This window comes from Streptopelia decaocto (assembly GCF_964273445.1).
Source record: "Streptopelia decaocto genome assembly, contig: HAP1_SCAFFOLD_1740, whole genome shotgun sequence".
In the NCBI taxonomy this organism is placed as follows: domain Eukaryota; kingdom Metazoa; phylum Chordata; class Aves; order Columbiformes; family Columbidae; genus Streptopelia; species Streptopelia decaocto.
The window spans coordinates 8,697-31,142 of NW_028115988.1; the positions used below are offsets into that span (position 1 = coordinate 8,697).

General features: G+C 59.0%; 1 protein-coding gene across 1 annotated transcript; it reads left to right on the plus strand.

Annotated features, from left to right (window-relative positions):
• Positions 1-60: 60 nt before the first annotated feature.
• BICRA (BRD4 interacting chromatin remodeling complex associated protein) lies at positions 61-22,438 on the plus strand. The gene is given in 15 exon segments (XM_082077090.1): positions 61-237; positions 3,531-3,576; positions 3,901-3,943; positions 4,113-4,178; positions 6,616-8,505; positions 12,016-12,229; positions 14,133-14,260; positions 15,494-15,586; positions 16,346-16,398; positions 18,217-18,365; positions 18,457-18,551; positions 19,704-19,806; positions 20,608-21,213; positions 21,216-21,332; positions 21,335-22,438. Coding segments are annotated over 15 exon segments (3,870 nt in total). The 5' UTR covers positions 61-149; the 3' UTR covers positions 21,514-22,438.
• The last annotated feature ends 8 nt before the right edge of the window (positions 22,439-22,446 follow it).

Consider the following 22,446-nt stretch of genomic DNA (forward strand, 5'->3'; position numbering starts at 1 on the left):
CCGCGAAGGGGGGTGGGGGGTGTGTGTGCGCGTTAATTTTCCCCCGCCCGGCCCCGGGGGTGCCCCGGGCGCCGCCGCCGCCCGCGCTGCCCGGCGGCGGGTGGGTGCGGTTGCGGGAAGCGATCAGGCAGCGCGTTGAACCAACCCCTATGTGTCGGTGCCTGGCGGGGTCCTGCCTCCGGAGCCCGTGCGGGGATGTCTGGGAGACCCCGCGCCGACTGCTGCTCAAACATCACGGTGAGTTTCTTACAATGCAGCAATTTCGCTTTAAATCGCGTTAACTCCGCTACCTGCGGCGGCGGCGGGGGGGGCCCGGCCCCCTCCCCGCACACCGGCCCGCCCGCCTCTCCCCCCCCCGCTCCGCCGCGTCCCGGCCCCGCCGCCCCCGGACCAGCCTCTCCCGGTGCGGCGCCTGCGGGTCACGTCTCCGAATACAATGTCCCTCCCCAAAAAGGCGACGGCGCCCCCCGCCCCCCCCCCCCCCGCTGCACCCACCCCCCCCCCCCGCTGCACCCACACACCCCCCCCCCCCCCCGGGGCCTAAACCAACGGGGTGGGGGGGGCGCCCCGCCGCCCGCCCCGAAGCGCCCGGGCCGTCCCCACCTCCCGTTGGCGGCGGGGGGGGCTCGGGGAGCGGCCGCTCGTCCGCCCGTCCGTCCGCCGCTTGTCTGTCCGCCCGTCCGTCCGCCGCTCCCCGCGGGAGGCACCGGGGACACCCCCGTTGTGGGGGGGGGAAGCGGAAGGTTTGCGGTGTCACCGTTAAAAACAAACCCACCCACCCCCCCTCCGTGGGCACGGGGGGGTGAGGAGCGACCCCCCCCCCGCTAACCCGGGGGTCCCCGCTCGGCGCCGCTTTCCGGCCCCGACCGGGGGGGCCGTTCCGCTGGACCCGCTGCATTAAACATCCATGAGCTGAATAAACTCCAGTGCCTCCGATTCTCTATTAGTTTTCATTCGCCTCCTGCTCCCGGCTCCGTTTCCCGGTCCCGGCTCCGTTTCCCGGTCCCGGCGCCGTTTCCCGGTCCCGGCGCCGTTTCCCGGCGCCTTTTGGCCCCGGGTTCGCCGTCCCGCTCTTTCCCGCTATGGGGACGCGTTTCGGGGGGCTGGTCCCCCCGTTATTCCGCTGACCCCGCCCCCGTCCCCGCGTCGCTCTCCATGTGCCGTTCGCCGTCGCAACTTTGGTTGTTTTGCCACCAAAAGGACGTTTGACCCAAAAGGCGACGGGGCCGGGGGGGGGTCGGGGCTATTTTGGGTCAGTTTGCGGCCGTTTCCTCGTCCCCGCGCCGACGCTTTTTAGATTTGCCCACGAAATACCCAACTTTGCACTGTCAGTCCCTTGACAAGTCAACTAGATCGTCGCTTTATTATTATTATTAATTATCGCTATTATTATCGCTAGCGTAGCGCTGTTATTATCAATGTTATTGCGTTTAGAGCGGGAGGACAATGGGGGCGCTTCCCCTTCCCACTGGGTTTCTTATCCCCCCCATTTCTCCCCATTTCTCCCCATTTCTCCCCATTTCTCCCCATTTCTCCCCATTTCTCCCCATTTCTCCCCATTTCTCCCCATTTCTCCCCATTTCTCCCCATTTCTCCCTGTTCCTCTGCCCCAAATTTGAGCATTTTGAGCGTTTTGGCGGCGCAGCCGGTGAACAAACCGCCGGCACAACCAATATGGGGCGTTTTGAGCCCAAAACCGAGCGACCCAACCACCGGCACAACCAATATGGGGCGTTTTGAGCCCAAAACCGAGCGACCCAACCGCCGGCACAACCAATATGGGGCGTTTTGAGCCCAAAACCGAGCACGAAACCCAAAGCTTCTCCCCGTCCTGCCCCAAACCGCGTTGCCTCCCATTGTGGGTCTGGAAGTGATTTGGGGGGGGAAAACGCCACAACCCCCCCCGTTAACCCCGCGCAGGGGGAGGGGAGAGCGGCCGAGGCCCCGGCGCCCCCAAAACCCCCGGTTTTCGCCCCAAATCGGCGCCGTTCGCCCGCGGCGGGTGGGAAGGGGGGGTTCAGTGGGTTTGGGGTCGTGGAACCGCCCGCGAGTGTTTTCCTGTTGGTTTGTGGCTCCGGCGCAGCCCAATTTGGGGGGTTTGTCCTCGTTTTGCTGCAAAACGGGGGGGTCCCCTGTGTTGGGAACAGCCCGAAATGGGTCCGATGTCACCCCAAAATGGGTCCGATGTCACCCCTATAATGGGTCCAATGTCACCCCAAAATGGGTCTGATGTCACCCCTATAATAGGTCTGATATTATTTCAAAATGGGTCCGATGTCACCCCAAAATGGGTCCAATGTCACCCCTAAATTGGGTCCGATATCACCCCTAAAGTGGGTCTGATGTCACCCCGAAATGTGTCCGATGTCACCCCTATAATGGGTCTGATATCACCCCTATAATGTGTCCGATGTCACCCCTATAATGTGTCCGATGTCACCCCTATAATGGGTCTGATATCACCCCTAAAGTGGGTCCAATGTCACCCCGAAATGTGTCCGATGTCACCCCTATAATGGGTCTGATATCACCCCTATAATGGGTCTGATGTCACCCCGAAATGTGTCCGATGTCACCCCTATAATGGGTCTGATATCACCCCTATAATGGGTCTGATGTCACCCCGAAATGGGTCTGATGTCACCCCTATAATGGGTTCGATGTCACCCCCAAAATGGGTCTGATGTCACCCCTATAATGGCTCTGATACCACCCCAAAATGGGTCTGATATCACCCAAAAACGGGTCCGATGTCACCCCAAAATGGGTCCGATGTCACCCCTATAATGGCTCTGATATCACCCCAAAACGGCTCTGATGTCACCGATGACATCATCGCCGCCGTTGGTGACGTCACGGTGTTCCGTTTCCACGGCAACGGGCCTCCCCATTCACCCCGACCCAAGCGAGCGCCTCTTTTTATTCAATTAACCCCTATTTATCATTACGGGTTAATTGAAACCGCTCGGGGGAGTTCTTTATTTTTAACTTTAATAATACGAAATATCACCAATTTACCGTATTTACAAATTTACCGTATTTACATATTTACCGTATTTATACATTTACCGTATTTACACATTTACTGTATTTACATATTTACCGTATTTACACATTTACCGTATTTACGTATTTACCGTATTTACACATTTACCGTATTTACACACTTACCGTATTTACACATTTACCGTATTTATGTATTTACGTATTTACACATTTACCGTATTTACACATTTACCGTATTTATACATTTACTGTATTTACATATTTACCATATTTACACATTTACCGTATTTACACATTTACCGTAATTATGGCAAATAAGCGCAGCGCGGGATGAATGCACCCAAAAAACGGGCCAAAAAGGTGGCTTTTCTTCCTCTCTTTCTCCTTAATTCGTATTAATTGCGTCTCATTAGGGTGTTTTTGCGCCTCAACCGCCCCCCCCAGCCCAAAACACCCCAACCCGACCCAAAAAAGGGGTGAAATTTGGGGGTGAAAGGCGCCAACGCCGTTTCTTGTCGTTGCAGTTGACATGGATGATGAAGACGGCCGGTGCCTGCTCGACGTGATCTGGTGAGTCATAGCGTGACATTTTGGGGGGGTCCGCACCCCCATTGCGCTCGGGGACGTCCCCAATGTCACCGCGGCTTCCCCGGAGCCAACCCCCCCCAAAACACCCCAAATTTATATCAACAACCCCAAATTTGACGCCGAATTACCCACCCTGGGCGGGGGGTTGTTGCGCTGGCAAAACCATCGGGAATTGGGGTTTTGCAGAATTAACGGATTTTCCCTCCCCGAGCGCATCGCGGGGGGGTTAATTAGCGCAATTAACAGCGGGTGCGTTAATTAGAAGCAGGCGGGATGGTCCCTAAACGTGTCTCTTTGTTTCCGCAGCGACCCCCAGGCCCTCAACGACTTTCTACATGGATCCGAAAAGGTGAGCGGCGCCTCCTCCGCCTCGTTTGCCTTCCCAAACTGATTAATAACCAATTAATCATCGATACGAACCCCCCGTGAGCTCCGCCGCCCTCCGCACGTCGTTTTTTGCCGTTTCCCCCGTTTTTTGCCGTATCCAAGAGCAATAAACGCCGTGTTTTCGCTTGCAGATTGACGGTGATGATCTCCTGGACAGCACAGGAGATGCAGCCAGCGCCTTCTTTGAAGGTGCTGGGGTACGTACTTTTTCCTTCCATCACCTCTTTTTTGCCCTTTTTGGTTGGAATTCCTCGTTTTCATCCATTTCCCAGCCTGGGGAATGATCCCCTATCATTTCTATAGCAAACACCCCAAAAACCTGGGGGCGCATCCTAAAACACCCCCCTTTTTGCCCCTGCCCGAGCATGGCGCTCTGCATGGAAACCGCTCCAGCATGACTGTGATTTGCTATTTTCCCGCTTCCCTTGGTACAAAAACCTCAATTTTCATTTGGTTTGGTTGTTCGTTTTTTCTCTTCCATCGCACTTTTACGTTTTCGTAAAGATTTCGACGCTTTATAACCCAAAACGACCGTTTACGAGCTGAGGTTTATTCTCCACCTTCTGTGTTCACCAGGACATTGACCCCCTGGTGCTTTCCCCCTTATTCACCCCATTTCCCCCTTTTTTACCCCATTTCCCCCTTTTTTACCCCATTTCCCCCTTTTTTACCCCATTTCCCCCCTATTCACCCCATTTCCCCCTTATTCACCCCATTTTCCCCTGGTTTTGGGGACACCATTGCTATGGGGGGACACCTGGAGCTGCTGCTTGGACTGACCTGCAGTTTCCTGCAGTTTCCTCCAATTTCCCGCAGTTTCCTGCAGTTTCCTGCAGTTTCCCGCAGTTTCCTGCAGTTTCCTGCAGTTTCCTTGCAGTTCCTTGCAGTTTCCTCCAGTTTCCTCCAGTTCCTTCCAGTTTCCTCCAGTTTCCCGCATCTTCCCCCATTTTTGAGCTCAACGTTGTTGTTTCTACCCACGTTCTCACAACCGCACGTCCAGAAATTGATCAATTTAAAGCATCTTTCCCCATTTTTGCCGTCACCGTCGTTCTCTCCCCCACATTCCCGCAGCCGCACGTCCAGGAATCGGGTGATTTAGGGCATTTCCCCCATTTTTGTGCTCAACATTGTTCTCTCCCCCTGGTACCCACATTCTTGCAGCTGCATGTCCAGGAATTGGGCAATTTAAGGCATTTCCCCCCATTTTTGGGCTCAACGTTGTTCTCTCCCCCCAATACCTGCAGCTGCACATCCAGGAATTGGGTGATTTAGGGCATTTCTCCCATTTTTGCACTCAACATTGTTCTCTCCCCCCAATACCTGCAGCCGCACATCCAGGAATGGGGTGATTTAGGGTATTCTCCCCATTTTTGCACTCAACGTTGTTCTCTCCCCCCAATACCCGCAGCCGCACATCCAGGAATGGGGTGATTTAGGGTATTCTCCCCATTTTTGCACTCAACATTGTTCTCTCCCCCCAATACCTGCAGCTGCACATCCAGGAATGGGGTGATTTAATGCATTTTCCCCTATTTTTGGGCTCACCGCCCTTCTCTCCCCAATACCCGCAGCCGCACATCCAGGAATGGGGTGATTTAATGCATTTTCCCCTATTTTTGGGCTCACCGCCGTTCTCTCCCCCCGTACCCGCAGCTGCACATCCAGGAATGGGGTGATTTAATGCATTTTCCCCTATTTTTGGGCTCACCGCCGTTCTCTCCCCCCGTACCCGCAGCCGCACATCCAGGAATGGGGTGATTTAATGCATTTTCCCCTATTTTTGGGCTCACCGCCCTTCTCTCCCCAATACCCGCAGCCGCACATCCAGGAATGGGGTGATTTAATGCATTTTCCCCTATTTTTGGGCTCACCGCCGTTCTCTCCCCCCGTACCCGCAGCCGCACATCCAGGAATGGGGTGATTTAGGGTATTCTCCCCATTTTTGCACTCAACGTTGTTCTCTCCCCCCAATACCCGCAGCCGCACATCCAGGAATGGGGTGATTTAGGGTATTCTCCCCATTTTTGCACTCAACATTGTTCTCTCCCCCCAATACCTGCAGCTGCACATCCAGGAATGGGGTGATTTAATGCATTTTCCCCTATTTTTGGGCTCACCGCCCTTCTCTCCCCAATACCCGCAGCCGCACATCCAGGAATGGGGTGATTTAATGCATTTTCCCCTATTTTTGGGCTCACCGCCGTTCTCTCCCCCCGTACCCGCAGCTGCACATCCAGGAATGGGGTGATTTAATGCATTTTCCCCTATTTTTGGGCTCACCGCCGTTCTCTCCCCCCGTACCCGCAGCCGCACATCCAGGAATGGGGTGATTTAATGCATTTTCCCCTATTTTTGGGCTCACCGCCCTTCTCTCCCCAATACCCGCAGCCGCACATCCAGGAATGGGGTGATTTAATGCATTTTCCCCTATTTTTGGGCTCACCGCCGTTCTCTCCCCCCGTACCCGCAGCCGCACATCCAGGAATGGGGTGATTTAATGCATTTTCCCCTATTTTTGGGCTCACCGCCGTTCTCTCCCCCCGTACCCGCAGCTGCACATCCAGGAATGGGGTGATTTAATGCATTTTCCCCTATTTTTGGGCTCACCGCCGTTCTCTCCCCCCGTACCCGCAGCTGCACGTGCAGGAGCCGCCCGGCAACCACCTGAGCAGCGAGCAGAGCCAGCCCGGCGCCAGCGTGGACCTGGACTTCCTGGAGGATGACATCCTGGGGTCCCCCGGCGGCGCGGGCGGCGCCGAGCAGCCCTGCGACATCCTGCAGCAGAGCCTGCAGGAGGCCAACATCACGGAGCAGACGCTGGAGGCCGAGGCCGAGCTGGACCTGGGCTCCTTCCAGCTGCCGGCGCTGCAGCCCGTGGTGCCGGCGCCCGCCGACGGCGCCGCTCAGATCTTCCCCGGCGGCGCCGCCGACCTGCTGGGGCTGCAGCCGCCGGCCGTGCTGACGCACCAGGCGCTGGTGCAGCCCTCGGTGGGCGCCGACGTGGTGAACAAAGCCATCAGCGTGCAGCCCTTCCTGCAGCAGGTGGGGCTGGGCAACGTCACCATCCAGCCCATCTCCAACCTGCCCGGCCTGCCCAACGGCAGCCCCGGCGGCGCGCTCGGCATCGGCCCCATCCAGGTGGTGGGCCAGCAGGTCATGGCCATCAACCCTCCGGCGCAGCAGCTCATCGCCAAGCCGGTGCAGCCGTCGCCGGTGGCCGCGGTGCCGGTGGGCGGCTACATCGCGCAGCCCGAGCAGCAGCAGGTGACGCTGGCGGCGCCGGCCGGCGTCTCGCCGCAGGGCGCCGGGCTGGTCATCCAGAAGAACCTGCCGGCCGTGGCCACCACCACGCTGAACGGGAGCCCGGTGTTCGGCGCGCAGGGCTCGCAGCCGCTCACCGTCACCTCGGGGCTGGGCAGCCCGCTGGTGCAGGCGCAGAACGTCATCATCCACCGCACGCCCACCCCCATCCAGCCCAAACCCGCCGGCGTGCTGCAGCAGAAGCTCTACCAGATCACCCCCAAGCCCTTCGCCGCCAACAACGCCACGCTCACCATCCAGAACGAGCCGGCGCTGCAGCCGCAGAAGCCGCAGCAGCAGAACTTGACCTTCATGGCCGGCAAAGCCGGGCAGAACGTGGTGCTGTCCGGCTTCCCCCAGGGGCTCCCGGCCAACGTCTTCAAGCAGCCGCCGCCGCAGCAGCCGGCGCTCAGCAAGCCCATGAGCGTGCACCTGCTCAACCAGGGCAGCAGCATCGTGATCCCGGCGCAGCACGTGCCGCAGGCCGTGCTGCAGGGCCAGAACCAGTTCCTGCTGCCGGGGCAGCTGGCGGGCGCCTCGGCCGTGCCGCTCACGCAGCAGCTCTCGGCGCTGCCGGCCAACATGGGCGGCCAGATCCTGGCCACGTCGCACGCCGGCGGGCAGGCGCACATCATCGCCAGCCAGGGCGCCGGCGCGCAGCTCATCGCCAACCAGGCGCTGCCGGCGCAGATCCTCACCAACCAGAACCTGGCGGGGCCGCTCAACCTGGGCCCGGTGCTCACCTCGCCCAACGCGCCCGGCACGGCGCACATCCTGTCGGCGCCCATCCAGGTGGGGCAGCCGGCGCTGTTCCAGATGCCGGTGTCGCTGGCGGGCGGGCTGAGCACCCAGAGCCAGCCGGCGGCCACCTCGCTGGGCCAGACGGTGATCCAGGGGGTGACGCTGCCCAGCCAGGTCGCCATGCTCAACGCCGAGGGGCTGGCGCCGGCCGTCAGCATCCAAGCGCCCGCCGCCAGCAGCCAGAGCCCCGGGCTGGCGCAAGCGCCGCCTCCGGCGCCCGCCAACCTGCTCCCCGGCGCCGAGCAGCCCATCCTGGCCGTGCAGAGCGCGGCGCAGCCGCCGGCGCCGCTGCAGCTCAACGTCCCGGCGCCCGCGCAGCCGCCGGCCACGCCGCAGCCCAGCCCCGGCCTGGCCGCCAGCCCCGACAAGATCATCGCCGGCGCCGTCATCAACCAGGACTCCATGCAGATGTTCCTGCAGCAGGCAAGTGCGGCGGCTGCGTTGCGGGGCGGTTGCGCCGCGCCGGCGCCTTCCTTGCGCCGCGGTTTGGGCGATCGGTGTTTCCCGCCGGAGCGCGGTTCTCTCCATCCTTTGGGGTTTAGACGGCGAGTTACCGGGACTTGGGGCCACTCCGAGTGTCACCGTGTCACCACATGTCACTGTGTGTCACTGCCGTGGTCACCAAAGGCACCGCCGTGGTCACCAAAGGCACCGCCGCGGTCGCCAAAGCCACCGCCGCGGTCGCCAAAGGCACCACCATGGTCACCAAAGGCACCGCCAGGGTCACCAAAGGCACCGCCGCGGTCGCCAAAGCCACCGCCATGGTCACCAAAGGCACCGCCAGGGTCACCAAAGGCACCGCCGCGGTCGCCAAAGCCACCACCATGGTCACCAAAGGCACCGCCGCGGTCGCCAAAGCCACCGCCGTGGCACAGGGGGTCAGTTTGGACCCCTCGTCCCCCCCAAGTCCTGCTGCTCCCACTCGGGTTTTGTGCCCTCGTTAGACACTTATAACGAGGCAGAAATGGGCAAAAACGGGCAAAACCGGGCAGCCTCTGATTGGACAGCCCCCACCGCGGCTCATGCGCCAGATTTGGCCCGTTTCGGCGGGTTCGTTACTCAAGCGGGGCCGGAACCCCCCACCACCCCCAAATTACCGCGGGAACGGGGTGAACCGCGGGGGTTTCTCCGTTCAGTCCTCGCACCCCAAAGCGTGCGGCCGGGGGGGCCGCGGGGGCGCCCCCTTCCCCCCCACCCCGTCCGTCCGTCCCTCTGTCCGTCCGTCCCTCTGTCCGTCCGTCCCGCTCTCGCTAACCCGCGCCGCTTCGGCTTCTCCCCGCTCCGCTTGGCTTCCCCTCCCCGCTGCTTTTACCCCCGAACCCCCCCATTCCGAGCCGGAGTCGCCCCAAAGCCATTTTGGGGGTGAGCGCCCCCCAGGGGTTGAAGCAACGCTCATTAGGACCCTCATTAAGCTCATTAACCCAGCCGGCAATTAGAGCCCCGACCCCCTTTCCAGGGGGGTTGCGGTGCATGATGGGGGGGGGGGGGGTCATTCCCATGGCTTTTTTGGGGGGGAAAATCACAAAACGAGCGTTTTTCCCCCATTCTGCACCCAAAAACGCTTTGAGAAGCGACCCGTGCGGAGCCGGGGGGTGTTTTTTAATTGGGGGGGTGACCCCCCCCCCGGATTTCGGGAGCCCCTCACTAACCTCTGCTCTCTCCTCTCTGTTGCAGCAGAAGCTGGGGGACCCCCCGCAGCTCCCGGCCGCCCCGCTGCCCCAAATCCCCTCCCCGCGCCCCCCCTCGCAGCCCCAGCCCCTCTCCCGCCCCCCCTCGCAACCGCAGAGCCTCTCCCGCCCCCCCTCCGAACCGCTGGCCCGCTCCTGCACCCCCCAGGCCCCCCCCGGCCTCTACGTCATCCAGGGCCAAGTGGCCTCGTCCCCGCACCCCCTGCGCCCCCCCTCCCAACCGCAGCCCTTCCAGCCCCCCCCCGCGCAGGCCGAGCCCCCCCCGGACCCCCCGCACGCCCCCGCCCCCCATTTCCAGCTGCAGTTCCCCCCCCAGAGCCAACTCAAAGCCCAGACCCCCACCCACGGGCTGCACGTCCCCGGGGAGCCCCCCCGCACTTACCCCAGCCAGTTCCAGCCCCCCCCGGCCGGCCCCGGGGCCCCCGCGCAGCAGAAGCAGGTCCTGGAAAGGTTCCAGCAGGTAAATCCGCCCCCCCCCCGGCAAAAAGGGCCCCAAAACCAGCGATTCGGGGCGAAAACGGGGAGCGAAGCCCGGCGGGGGCGTTCGGAGACGGGAACGGGGGGGCTTGGGGGTTTTGGGGGGCTGGGCTGCACCAAGCGCCACTTCACCCCGTCTTTGGGGTGCTGAGATGGACCAAGCGCCACTTTACCCCATTTGGGGGGTTTTTGGGGTGCTGAGATGGACCAAGCGCCACTTTACCCCATTTGGGGGGTTTTTGGGGTGCTGGGCTGCACCAAGCGCCACTTGACCCTGTCTTTGGGGTGCTGAGATGGACCAAGCGCCACTTTACCCCATTTGGGGGGTTTTTGGGGTGCTGGGCTGCACCAAGCGCCACTTCACCCCATCTTTGGGGTGCTGAGATGGACCAAGCGCCACTTGACCCCATTTTAGGGGGTTTTTGGGGTGCTGAGATGGACCGAGCGCCACTTCACCCCATTTAGGGGGTTTTTGGGGTGCTGAGATGGACCAAGCGCCACTCGACCCCATTTAGGGTGTTTTTGGGGTGCTGAGATGGACCGAGCACCACTTCACCCCATTTAGGGGGTTTTTGGGGTGCTGAGATGGACCAAGCGCCACTTGACCGCATTTTTGGGGTTTTTGGGGTGCTGGGCTGCACCAAGCGCCACTTCACCCCATCTTTGGGGTGCTGAGATGGACCAAGCGCCACTTCACCCCATTTAGGGGGTTTTTGGGGTGCTGAGATGGACCAAGCACCACTTTACCCCATTTTTGGGGTGCTGAGATGGACCAAGCGCCACTTGACCCCATTTAAGGGGTTTTGGGGTGCAGAGATGGGCCAAGCGCCACTTGACCCCATTTGGGGGGTTTTTGGGGTGCTGAGATGGACCAAGCGCCACTCGACCCCATTTAGGGGTTTTGGGGTGCAGAGATGGACCAAGCGCCGTGTCCCCGTGTTTTTTGGGGTGCTGAGGGGGTTTGCGCCGCAGCACAAATGGAAACCTGGACCTTAACGTATAGAACTGGGGGGAGACTGGCCCTTAACGTATAGAACCGGGGGAACTTTGGGGTGCAGGTGTTTGGGGGGTCCATGCCATGCAAATGGTGACTTTGGGGTGCAGGTGTTTGGGGGGTCCATGCAATGCAGCCAGTGACTTTGGGGGTGCGGGTGTTGGGGGGGGTCCATGTGATGCAACCGGTGATGTTGGGGGGTCCATGGGATGCAGCCGGTGATGTTGGGGGGGTCCATGTGATGCAACCGGTGATGTTGGGGGGTCCATGGGATGCAACCGGTGATTTTGGGGGGGGGTCCATGGGATGCAACCGGTGATTTTGGGGGGTCCATGGGATGCAACCGGTGATGTTGGGGGGTCCATGTGATGCAGCCGGTGACTTTGGGGGGGTCCATGGGATGCAGCCGCTCCTGGGGGATGCTCGGGGACCCCATTGGTGGAGCCCGTCCCCCCCCCATCACATGGAGTTGCTGCAGCGCCCGGGCGACATTGGGGCGACATTGGGGTGACATTGGGGCGACATTGGGGTGACATTGGGGTGACATTGGGGCGACATCGGGGTGACATCGGGGCAACATCGGGGTGACGTCGGGGTGACATTGGGGTGACATCGGGTGCCATCGGGGTGACATCGGGGCGACATCGGGGTGACATCGGGGTGATACCGGGGTGCCATCGGGGTGCCATTGGGGTGCCATGGGGGTGCCATTGGGGTGCCATGGGGGCTTTGGGGCCCGGTTCCCGCTGACGGGGGGGTTTGTGTCGTTCTCAGGTGCCCCAGGGGATCATCCTGCAGCCCAAGCAGCCGGCGCCCAGCAGCCAGGCCCCCCCGGCGCTGGCCCCCCCGGCGCTCGCCCCGTTCGCCAGCCCTTCGGCCTCCTCGGCATCCTCATCCTCCGGCCTGGGGGCGCAGGGACCGGGACCGGGACAGGGACAGGGACAGGCCCCAACGGGCACGGGGGCGAGCGCGGCCCCCCCCGCCGCAGGTACGGGGAGAATGGGGGGGTGGGCGTCCCAAAATGGGGGTGTCCAGAATGGGGGTGTCCTGAAATGGGGGTGTCCCAAAACATGTGTCCCGAAACAGCGGTGTCCCAAAATGGGGGGCTCCTGAAATAGGGGTGACCAAAATGGGGGTGTCCCGAAATGGGGGTGACCAAAATGGGGGTGTCCTGAAATGAGGGTGTCCAAAATGGGGGTGTCCCAAAATGGGGGTGTCCCAAAATGGGATTGTCCCAAAACAGGAGTGGCCTGAAACAGGGGTGTCCCAAAACAGCGGTGTCCCAAAATGGGGGTGTCCTGAAATAGGGGTGACCAAAATGGGGGTGTCCCAAAATGGGGTGTCCCAAAATGGGGGTGTCCAGAATGGGGGTGTCCCGAAACAGGGGTGTCCCAAAACTTGTGTCCCGAAACAGGGGTGTCCCAAAATGGGGGTGTCCTGAAATAGGGGTGACCAAAATGGGGGTGTCCCGAAATGGGGGTGTCCAAAATGGGGGTGTCCCAAAATGGGATTGTCCCAAAACAGGAGTGTCCTGAAACGGGGGTGTCCCAAAACAGTGGTGTCCCAAAATGGGGGTGTCCTGAAATAGGGGTGACCAAAATGGGGGTGTCCCAAAATGGGATTGTCCCAAAACAGGAGTGTCCTGAAACGGGGGTGTCCCAAAACATGGGTGTAGCAAAACCTATGGCAAAATAGGGGTGTCCTGAAACAGGGGTGACCAAAATGGGGCTGTCCGAAATGGGGGTGTCCCAAAGTGGGGGGGTCCAAAATGGGGGGGTCCCGAAACGAGGGTGTCCTAAAACATGCGTCCCAAAACGGGGGTGTCCCGAAACAGGGGTGTCCCAAACTACAGGTGTCCCAAAACCCGAGTGCTCAGGTGAGTTTTGGGGCAGCTCAGTGACACTTCACCCCCCAAAAAGCGCATTTTGGTGAAACCCGTCAGCGCAGGAACCCCAAATCGGGGCCCTAAACCCCGTGCTTTTGAACTAAAGCTCGGCCTAAACACGCAGGTTTAACCACAGCCCCCCGTGGTTTTGAACTAAAGCTCGGCCTAAACACGCGGGTTTAACCACAGCCCCCCGTGGTTTTGAACTAAAGCTCGGCCTAAACACGCGGGTTTAACCACAACCCCCCGTGGTTTTGAACTAAAGCTCGGCCTAAACACGCGGGTTTAACCACAGCCCCCCGTGGTTTTGAACTAAAGCTCGGCCTAAACACGCGGGTTTAACCACAAACCCCCGTGGTTTTGAACTAAAGCTCGGCCTAAACACGCGGGTTTAACCACAGCCCCCTGTGGTTTTGAACTAAAGCTCGGCCTAAACACGCGGGTTTAACCACAGACCCCCGTGGTTTTGAACTAAAGCTCGGCCTAAACACGCGGGTTTAACCACAAACCCCCGTGGTTTTGAACTAAAGCTCGGCCTAAACACGCAGGTTTAACCACAGACCCCCGTGGTTTTGAACTAAAGCTCGGCCTAAACACGCGGGTTTAACCACAAACCCCCGTGGTTTTGAACTAAAGCTCGGCCTAAACACGCGGGTTTAACCACAGACCCCCGTGGTTTTGAACTAAAGCTCGGCCTAAACACGCGGGTTTAACCACAAACCCCCGTGGTTTTGAACTAAAGCTCGGCTTAAACACGCGGGTTTAACCACAAACCCCCGTGCTTTTGAACTAAAGCTCGGCCTAAACACGCAGGTTTAACCACAGCCCCCCGTGGTTTTGAACTAAAGCTCGGCCTAAACACGCAGGTTTAACCACAGCCCCCCGTGGTTTTGAACTAAAGCTCGGCCTAAACACGCGGGTTTAACCACAGACCCCCGTGGTTTTGAACTAAAGCTCGGCCTAAACACGCAGGTTTAACCACAACCCCCCGTTTTACCTTTGCTAGGAATTGCCGCCCCGCTTCCTACGGAAAACAAACCCTTTTCCGGCGTTTCCGCCCCCGTTTCTGCGGCAAAAGGGGCCGCGGCGCCGGGGAAGCCGGGGCCGCCGCTCGCCATCCAGCCAACGGTGCCGGTAAGGTGGTTTCCACTCTTTTCTGCTCTATTCCCAAATTCCGGGAGGGAACATCTGTGGGCGTTCGGTCCAAATCCATTTCCAGGGTTGCGTTTTGTCCGCCGGGGGCTGGAAAGGTGCCGCAGAATTAACCACGCTCCATCATATTAATGAAATTTGGGGTGTTTTGCCTTAAATCCTGCAAAGTCTGGGAGCCCATGGCTTGGACAAGTGGGTTAAGAAGTGGTGGGAGGGCCGGGCCCAGAGTGCTGGTGAGTAGAGCTGAGCCTAACGGGGGGCTGGTCACTCGTGGGGTCCCCCAGGGGGCGCTGTTGGGTCTTTATTGATGGTTTAGATGAGGGGGTTGAGGCCATGACGGTGACACCAAGTTGGGAGGGGGGGTCGACTGCAGAGGGGTCTGGATAGGCTGGGTTTAAAAGCCCTCAGAGATCATCAAGGCCAGGCCTTGGCCCAACTCCAGTCCGTTGACTAGATCGTGGCACTAAGCGCCATGTCTAGTCTCAGTTTAACAACCTCCAGGGCTGGTGAGTCCAGCACCTCCTTGGGCAGGGCCTAAGTTCCTAATATCCTGCCTAAGTTTAAGTTTAAGCCCCCTTATCCTATTGCATTGCCTGGGAGAAGAGCCCAACCTCTAAGCTCACCTCTAAGCCTCTTGTCCAGACTAAACAAGCCCAGCTCCCTCAGCCTCTCCCCATAGTTCAAGTCCCTTCACCCGTCTCGTTGCTCTTCTCCGGACCCGCTCCAGCACCTCAATCTCTTTCCTGAACTGGGGGGCCCAGAACTGACCACGATACTCCAGGTGTAGCCTCACTGATGGGGAGCTTAAACTTAAACTTAGGCTGGAGATTAGGAAGAAGTGGCCTGCCCAGGGAGGTGCTGGCCTCACCGGCCCTGGAGGTTGTTAAACTGAGACTAGACATGGCGCTTAGTGCCACGATCTAGTCAACGGGCTGGAGTTGGACCAAGGCTTGGCCTGGATGATCTCCGAGGGCTTTTAAACCCAGTCCATTCGGTGAAATCGGCGCCTTAATGCGGCGTCAGGATGCGGATTTTTGCGGCGTCCAAGATGAGAATGATTCGATTTTAGGCAAAAATCCCCCATTGGGGTGTTTCTTGAGCTTTGCCGTGACTCGTGCAGCTTGTCCGGGAGCGTTTTGGCGCTGGGGGGCTGTTCGTTTGGCTCTGGGCTGGGGAGTGAAGGCGTTTTGGGGGGTCTCTCCCCGTTTTGCGCAGGCCAAGCCCGGGGTGATCAGCTCGGTCCTGGCCAAGGGCCCCGTGCAGATCCAGGTGGTGGGGAAGCTGGTGCCCCCGCTGCCCAACCAGCCGGTGAGTGCAGCCCCCGACCCGCGGGAAATCCACCCTAAAGCCCCCCCGGGTTATTCGCTTATTGGGTTGACCCCCCAGATTCTGGAGATAAAGGGGGAAATTGGGGGCTGGGTGCAGATGCGGCAAGTGACGTGTTTCTGGACACGTGAGGATGCTCTGGACACTCAAAGTCCCCCAAAAAGCGGATGAATTCCCCCCAGAGAGGATGAATTATCCCCCCAAAGGGGATGAATTATCCCCTAATGGGATGAATTATCCCCCAAAGAGGATGAATTATCCCCCCAAAGGGGATGAATTATCCCCCAAAGAGGATGAATTCCCCCCAAAGAGGATGAATTATCCCCCAAAGGGGATGAATTATCCCCCCAAAGAGGATGAATTATCCCCCCAAAGGGGATGAATTATCCCCCCAAAGAGGATGAATTATCCCCCCAAAGGGGATGAATTCCCCCCAGAGAGGATGAATTATCCCTAAAGGGGATGAATTATCCCCCAAAGGGGATGAATTCCCCCCAAAGAGGATGAGTTATCCCCCAAAGAGGATGAATTATCCCCCCAAAGGGGATGAATTCCCCCCAAAGAGGATGAGTTATCCCCCAAAGAGGATGAATTATCCCCCAAAGAGGATGAGTTCCCCCCAAAGAGGATGAATTATCCCCCAAAGAGGATGAATTATCCTCCAAAGAGGATGAGTTCCCCCGAACAAGATAAATTCCCCCAAAAAGAGGCAGAATTCTCCATTTCTCTCTTTCCCCCCAGTTCGACAGCAAACTGAAGAAGACCCCGGCGCTGCAGCCCAGCAAGGAAGCCTGGTGGGTGCTGGGGGACCCAACAGAACCCCACTGAACCCACCCAACCCACCCCAAACACCCCAACCCAACCTAAAGCACCCCTACCCACCCCACCCCACCCAAACCACCCACCCCAGACCACCCCAACCCAACTCAACCCAACACAACTCAACCCAACCCAACTCAACCCAACCCAAACCACCCCAACCCAACCCAACCCACCCCACCCCAACCTAAATCACCCCAACCCAATCCAACCCAACCCACCCCACCCCAACTCAACCCAACTCAACCCAACTCAACCCACCCCAACTCAACCCAACCCAACTCAACCCAACTCAACCCAACCCAACTCAACCCAACTCAACCCAACCCAACTCAACCCAACTCAACCCAACCCAACTCAACCCAACTCAACCCAACTCAAACCACCCCAACCCACCCCACCCAACCCAAACCACCCACCCCAGACCACCCCACCCCAACCCAACCCAACTCAACCCAACCCAACTTAACCCAACTCAAACCACCCCAACCCAAACCAACTCAAACCACCCCAACCCAACCCACCCCAACCTAAATCACCCCAACCCAAACTACCCCAACCCAACCCCAAACCAACTCAAACCACCCCAACCCAACCCAAACCACCCACCCCCAACTCAACCCACCCCAACGCAACCCAACCCAACTCAACCCAAACCACCCCAACCCAACCCAAACCAACTCAAACCACCCCAACTCAATCCAACCCAACTCAACCCAACTCAAACCACCCCAACCCAACTCAACCCAACTCAAACCACCCCAACCCAACTCAAACCAACCCAACCCAAACTACCCCAACCCACCCCACCCAACCCAAACCACCCCAACCCAACCCAAACCAACTCAAACCACCCCAACTCAATCCAACCCAACTCAACCCAACCCAACCCACCCCAACCCAACTCAACCCAACTCAAACCACCCCAACCCAACTCAAACCAAACCAACCCAACCCACCCCACCCAACCCAAACCACCCACCCCAGACCACCCCACCCCAACCCAACTCAACCCAACCCAACTCAACTCAACTCAAACCACCCCAACCCAACCCAAACCAACTCAAACCACCCCAACCCAACCCACCCCAACCTAATCACCCCAACCCAAACTACCCCAACCCAACCCAAACCAACTCAAACCACCCCAACCCAACCCAAACCACCCACCCCCAACTCAACCCACCCCAACGCAACCCAACCCAACCCAAACCACCCCAACCCAACCCAAACCAACTCAAACCACCCCAACTCAATCCAACCCAACTCAACCCAACTCAAACCACCCCAACCCAACTCAACCCAACTCAAACCACCCCAACCCAACTCAAACCAACCCAACCCAACCCAACCCAACCCACCCCACCCAACCCAAACCACCCACCCCAGACCACCCCACCCCAACCCAACTCAACCCAACCCAACTCAACCCAACTCAAACCACCCCAACCCAACCCAAACCAACTCAAACCACCCCAACCCAACCCACCCCAACCTAAATCACCCCAACCCAAACTACCCCAACCCAACCCAAACCAACTCAAACCACCCCAACCCACCCCACCCAACCCAGACCAACCCACCCCAACCCACCCCAAACTACCCCAACCCACCCCAAACCACCCCTACCCTAACTCCCCCCCACCCCAAACCACCCCACCCCAACCAACCCACCCCAAACCAACCCACCCCAAACCAACCCACCCCACCCCAATCCACCCCACCCCAAACCACCCCCACCCCCGGCCCCTTTTCTGGGGCGTTTTGTGCCAATTTCGGGGTGTTCTCGGCAGTTTCCTGGAGCAGCTGCACAAGCACCAGGGCTCGGTGCTGCACCCCGACTACAAGACGTCGTTCCGCTCGCTGGAGGACGCGCTGCAGCGCCTCCTTCCCTACCACGTGTACCAGGGCGTGCTGCCCTCGCCGCACGATTACCGCAAAGGTGAGCGCCCCGAAACGCCCAAAATCGCCCTTTCTCGCCCCCAAAACGAGCGGAGAGGGTGATTTTGGGGGCGTTGTTGGTGTCTCCGCAGTGGACGAGGAGTTCGAGGTGGTGTCGGCGCAGCTGCTGCGGCGCACGCAGGCCATGCTCAACAAGTACCGCCTGCTGCTGCTCGAGGAGTCGCGGGTCAGTGGCGTTTGGGGCTAAAAGCGGCGGGTTTGGCCAACGCCGCTGGAAACGGAGCTTCCCGGCCCCGCTCTGGGGGGAAACGCGGAGTTCGGCCTCGTTTCCGGGGGGAAAAGCGGCGGAATTGGTGGAGGTGGTGAAGTGTAACCATGCTGCTCTTCCTCCTCTTTTTCCTCTTCTTCCTCATTTATGGCTTTCCTCCTTTTCCTTTCCTCCCCCTCCTTCCTCTTCCTCCTTGTTTTTCTTTTCTTCCTCCTTCTTCCTCTTCCCCCTCCTTCTTCCTCTTCCCCCTCCTTCTTTCTCTTCCCCCTCCTTTTTCCTCTTCCCCCTCCTTTTTCCTCTTCCCCCTCCTTTTTCCTCTTCCCCCTCCTTTTTCCTCTTCCCCCTCCTTTTTCCTCTTCCTCTCCCTCCTTCCTCTTCCTCCTCATTATACTTTTCCTTCTCTTTTTCCTCTTCCTCCTTGTTTTTCCTCTTCTTCTTTTTCCTCTCCTCCTCGTTCTTCCTTCTTTTTCCTTTTCCTCCTCGTTCTTCCTCCTCTTTTTCCTTTTTCTCCTCATTCTTCTTTCTCCTTTTTCGTCTTCCTCCTCGTTCTTCTGCCACTTTTTCCTCTTCCTCCTTGTTCTTCTGCCTCGCTCTTCCTCTTCCCCCTCGCTCTTCCTCTTTCGCCTCGCTCTTCCCCTTCGCTGTTCCTCTTCCCCCTCACTGTTCCTCTTCCCCCTCGCTCTTCCTCTTCCCCCTCGCTCTTCCTCTTCCCCCTCGCTCTTCCTCTTCCCCCTCGCTGTTCCTCTTCCTCCTCGCTCTTCCTCTTCCCCCTCACTGTTCCTCTTCCCCCTCGCTCTTCCTCTTCCCCCTCGCTCTTCCTCTTCCCCCTCGCTGTTCCTCTTCCCCCTCGCTGTTCCTCTTCCCCCTCGCTGTTTCTCTTCCCCCTCGCTCTTCCTCTTCCCCCTCGCTCTTCCTCTTCCTCCTCGCTGTTCCTCTTCCCCCTCGCTGTTCCTCTTCCCCCTCCTTGTTCCTCTTCCCCCTCGCTGTTCCTCTTCTCCCTTGTTTCCCTCTTCTCCCTGTTTTTCCTTTCCCCGTTTCCTCCCGTTTCCCTCCGTTTCCTCCCGTTTCCTCCGGCTCCGGCTCCGGTTCGGCTCCGGTTCCGTTCGGCAGCGGGTGAGCCCGTCGGCAGAGATGGTGATGATCGACCGCATGTTCATCCAGGAGGAGAAGACCATGCTGGCGCTGGACAAGCAGCTGGCCAAGGACAAGCCAGGTGCCGCCTTACCTGCCTTTATATGGGGTTATATGCATTTATATGAGTTATATGGGCTTATACGGGCTATACGGGTTTATATCAGTTATATGGACTTACATGGGATATACGGGGTTATAGGGCTTTATATGGGTTACATGGTTTCTTTGGGTTTCTACAGGTTTGTATGGCTTATATGGGTTTATACGAGTTTATATGGAGTTATAGGGGCTTATATGGGTTTATATGGGGTTATATGGGTTTATATGGGTTTATTTAGGGCTATATGGGGTTATAAGGGTTTATATGGGTTTATTTAGGGCTATATGGATTTATGCAGGTTTAGATCGGTTATAAGGGTTTATATGGGTTTATATGGGTTTATTTAGGGCTATATGGGTTTATGCAGGTTTAGGTGGGTTATATGGGTTTATATCGATCTATACAGGTTTATATGGGTTATATAGAGTTATATGGTTTATTTGGGTTTATATGGGTTTATATAGGGCTGTATGGATTATATGGGTTTCTTTGGGTTTATATGGAGCTATATGGGTTTAAATGGGTTATATGGAGTTATAGGGGTTTATGTCAGTTGTATGAGTTTATATGGGTTTATATGGGTTATATGGAGTTATAGGGGTTTATGTCAGTTGTATGAGTTTATATGGGGTTAGATGGGTTTATATGGATTTATTTGGGTTTATATCAGATTACATTGGGGTTTCTATGGGGTTTTCTATGGGTTTTTATGGGGTTAATAATTGATCTGAAAAGGGATTGTAATGGTTAATGAACCGGGGGGGTGTTTTTCTCTTGCAGACGAATACGTCTCGTCCTCCCGCACTCAGGCGCCCCCCCCGGCCCCGGAGCCCCCCAAGGCCCCCCCGGCGCCCCCGAACCCCCCGTTACACCCCACCAAGCTGGTGATCAAGCACGGCGGGGGGGGCTCCCCGTCCGTCACCTGGGCCAAAGCGCCGGGGGGGGCGCCGGAGGGCGACGAGGACGCGCTGCCCTCGCGCAGCAAACCCCCCATCAAGACGTACGAGGCGCGGAGCCGCATCGGGCTCAAGCTCAAGATCAAGCAGGAGGCCGGGCTGAGCAAAGTGGTTCACAACACAGCGCTGGACCCCGTGCACCCCCCGCGCCCCCCCGGACCCCCCCCCCGCGCAGATGAACGGCACCCTGGACCACCCCCCCGAAAAGAAACCCCCCCCCGGCGGCGCCGGCGCCTCCTGCCGCCTCCCGCTGCGCAAAACCTACCGCGAGAACGTCGACGCCTTCGCCCCCCACAAACCCGCCCCCAAGCCCCCCCGGCCCCCCCGCGGCGACGAGGGCCCCCCGCCAAGAGCCCCCCGCGCCTCGCCCCGCTCGCCAAGGCCGACGCCGACGCCGAGTTCTACCGCGGGCCCATCAAACCCGAGCCCCCGACCCCAACCTGGGCGCCGAGCTGGGCTGGGACACCCCCCCTTTGTTACCCCCCCCGGCCAAACGGCGGAAATCCGAGTCGCTGGAGGTGGACAACGCCAGTTTCTCCAGCGACAGCCCCCCGACGCGGCGCTCAGCGAGCACCTGCAGAGCGCCATCGACAGCATCCTCAACCTGCAGCACCCGCGCGGGCCTTCCTCCCGCTCCTCCTCCTCCTCCTCGCCCTTCGGCGCCTCCCCCGACGCGCTGCCCCCCCCCAGCCACAACGGCGGGCTGGGCGCCAGGACGTTGCACAGATAACACGCGCCCAAACGGGGCGGGAAGGCGCCCGGAAAGCGCCCGGGACGCGCCGGGAAAACGGGGCGGAAGACGCTGAGGAACGGGGCGGGAAACGCCCAAAACGGGCCGGGAAACGCTGAGAAACGGGGCGGGAAACGCCCAAAACGGGGCGGGAAACGCCCAAAACGGGGCGGGAAACGCTGAGAAACGGGGCGGGAAACGCCCAAAACAGGGCGGGAAACGCCTCAAACGGGCCGGAAAACGCTGAGAAACAGGGCGGGAAGCACCCAAAACGGGGCGGAAAAACACGGCGGGAAACGCCCGAAACACGGTGGAAAAACACGGCGGGAAACACCCGAAACGCGGCGGGAAACGCCCCAAACAGGGCGGAAAACGCTGAGAAACAGGGCGGGAAATGCTGAGAAACGGGGCGGAAAACACGGCGGGAAACGCCCGAAACGTGGTGGGAAACACCCAAAACGTGGCGGAAAAACACAGCGGGAAACGCCCGAAACGCGGCGGAAAAACACGGCGGGAAACGCCCGAAACGCAGCAGGAAAAACACAGCGGGAAACACCGGAAACGCGGCAGGAAACGCCCAAAACACGGCGGAAAAACGGGGCGGAAGACGCTGAGAAACGGGGCGGGAAACGCCCCGAACGCGCAGCGGGAAAAGGTGAAAAAACACGGTGGAAAACGCGGAAAAACAGGGCGGAAAACACCCGGAATGGGGCGGAAAACGCCCGGAATGGGGCGGAAAATGCTGAGAAACGGGGCGGAAATGGCCCTGGATACGCGGCGGAAAAGGGTGAAAAAATGGGGTGGAAAACGCTGAGAAACGGGCAGGAAAACGGGCCGGAAAACGCCTAAAACGCGGCGGAAAACACCCAAAACGGAGCTGAAAACGCAGCGGAAAAACGGGGTGGAAAACACTCAAAACGGGGTGGAAAACCC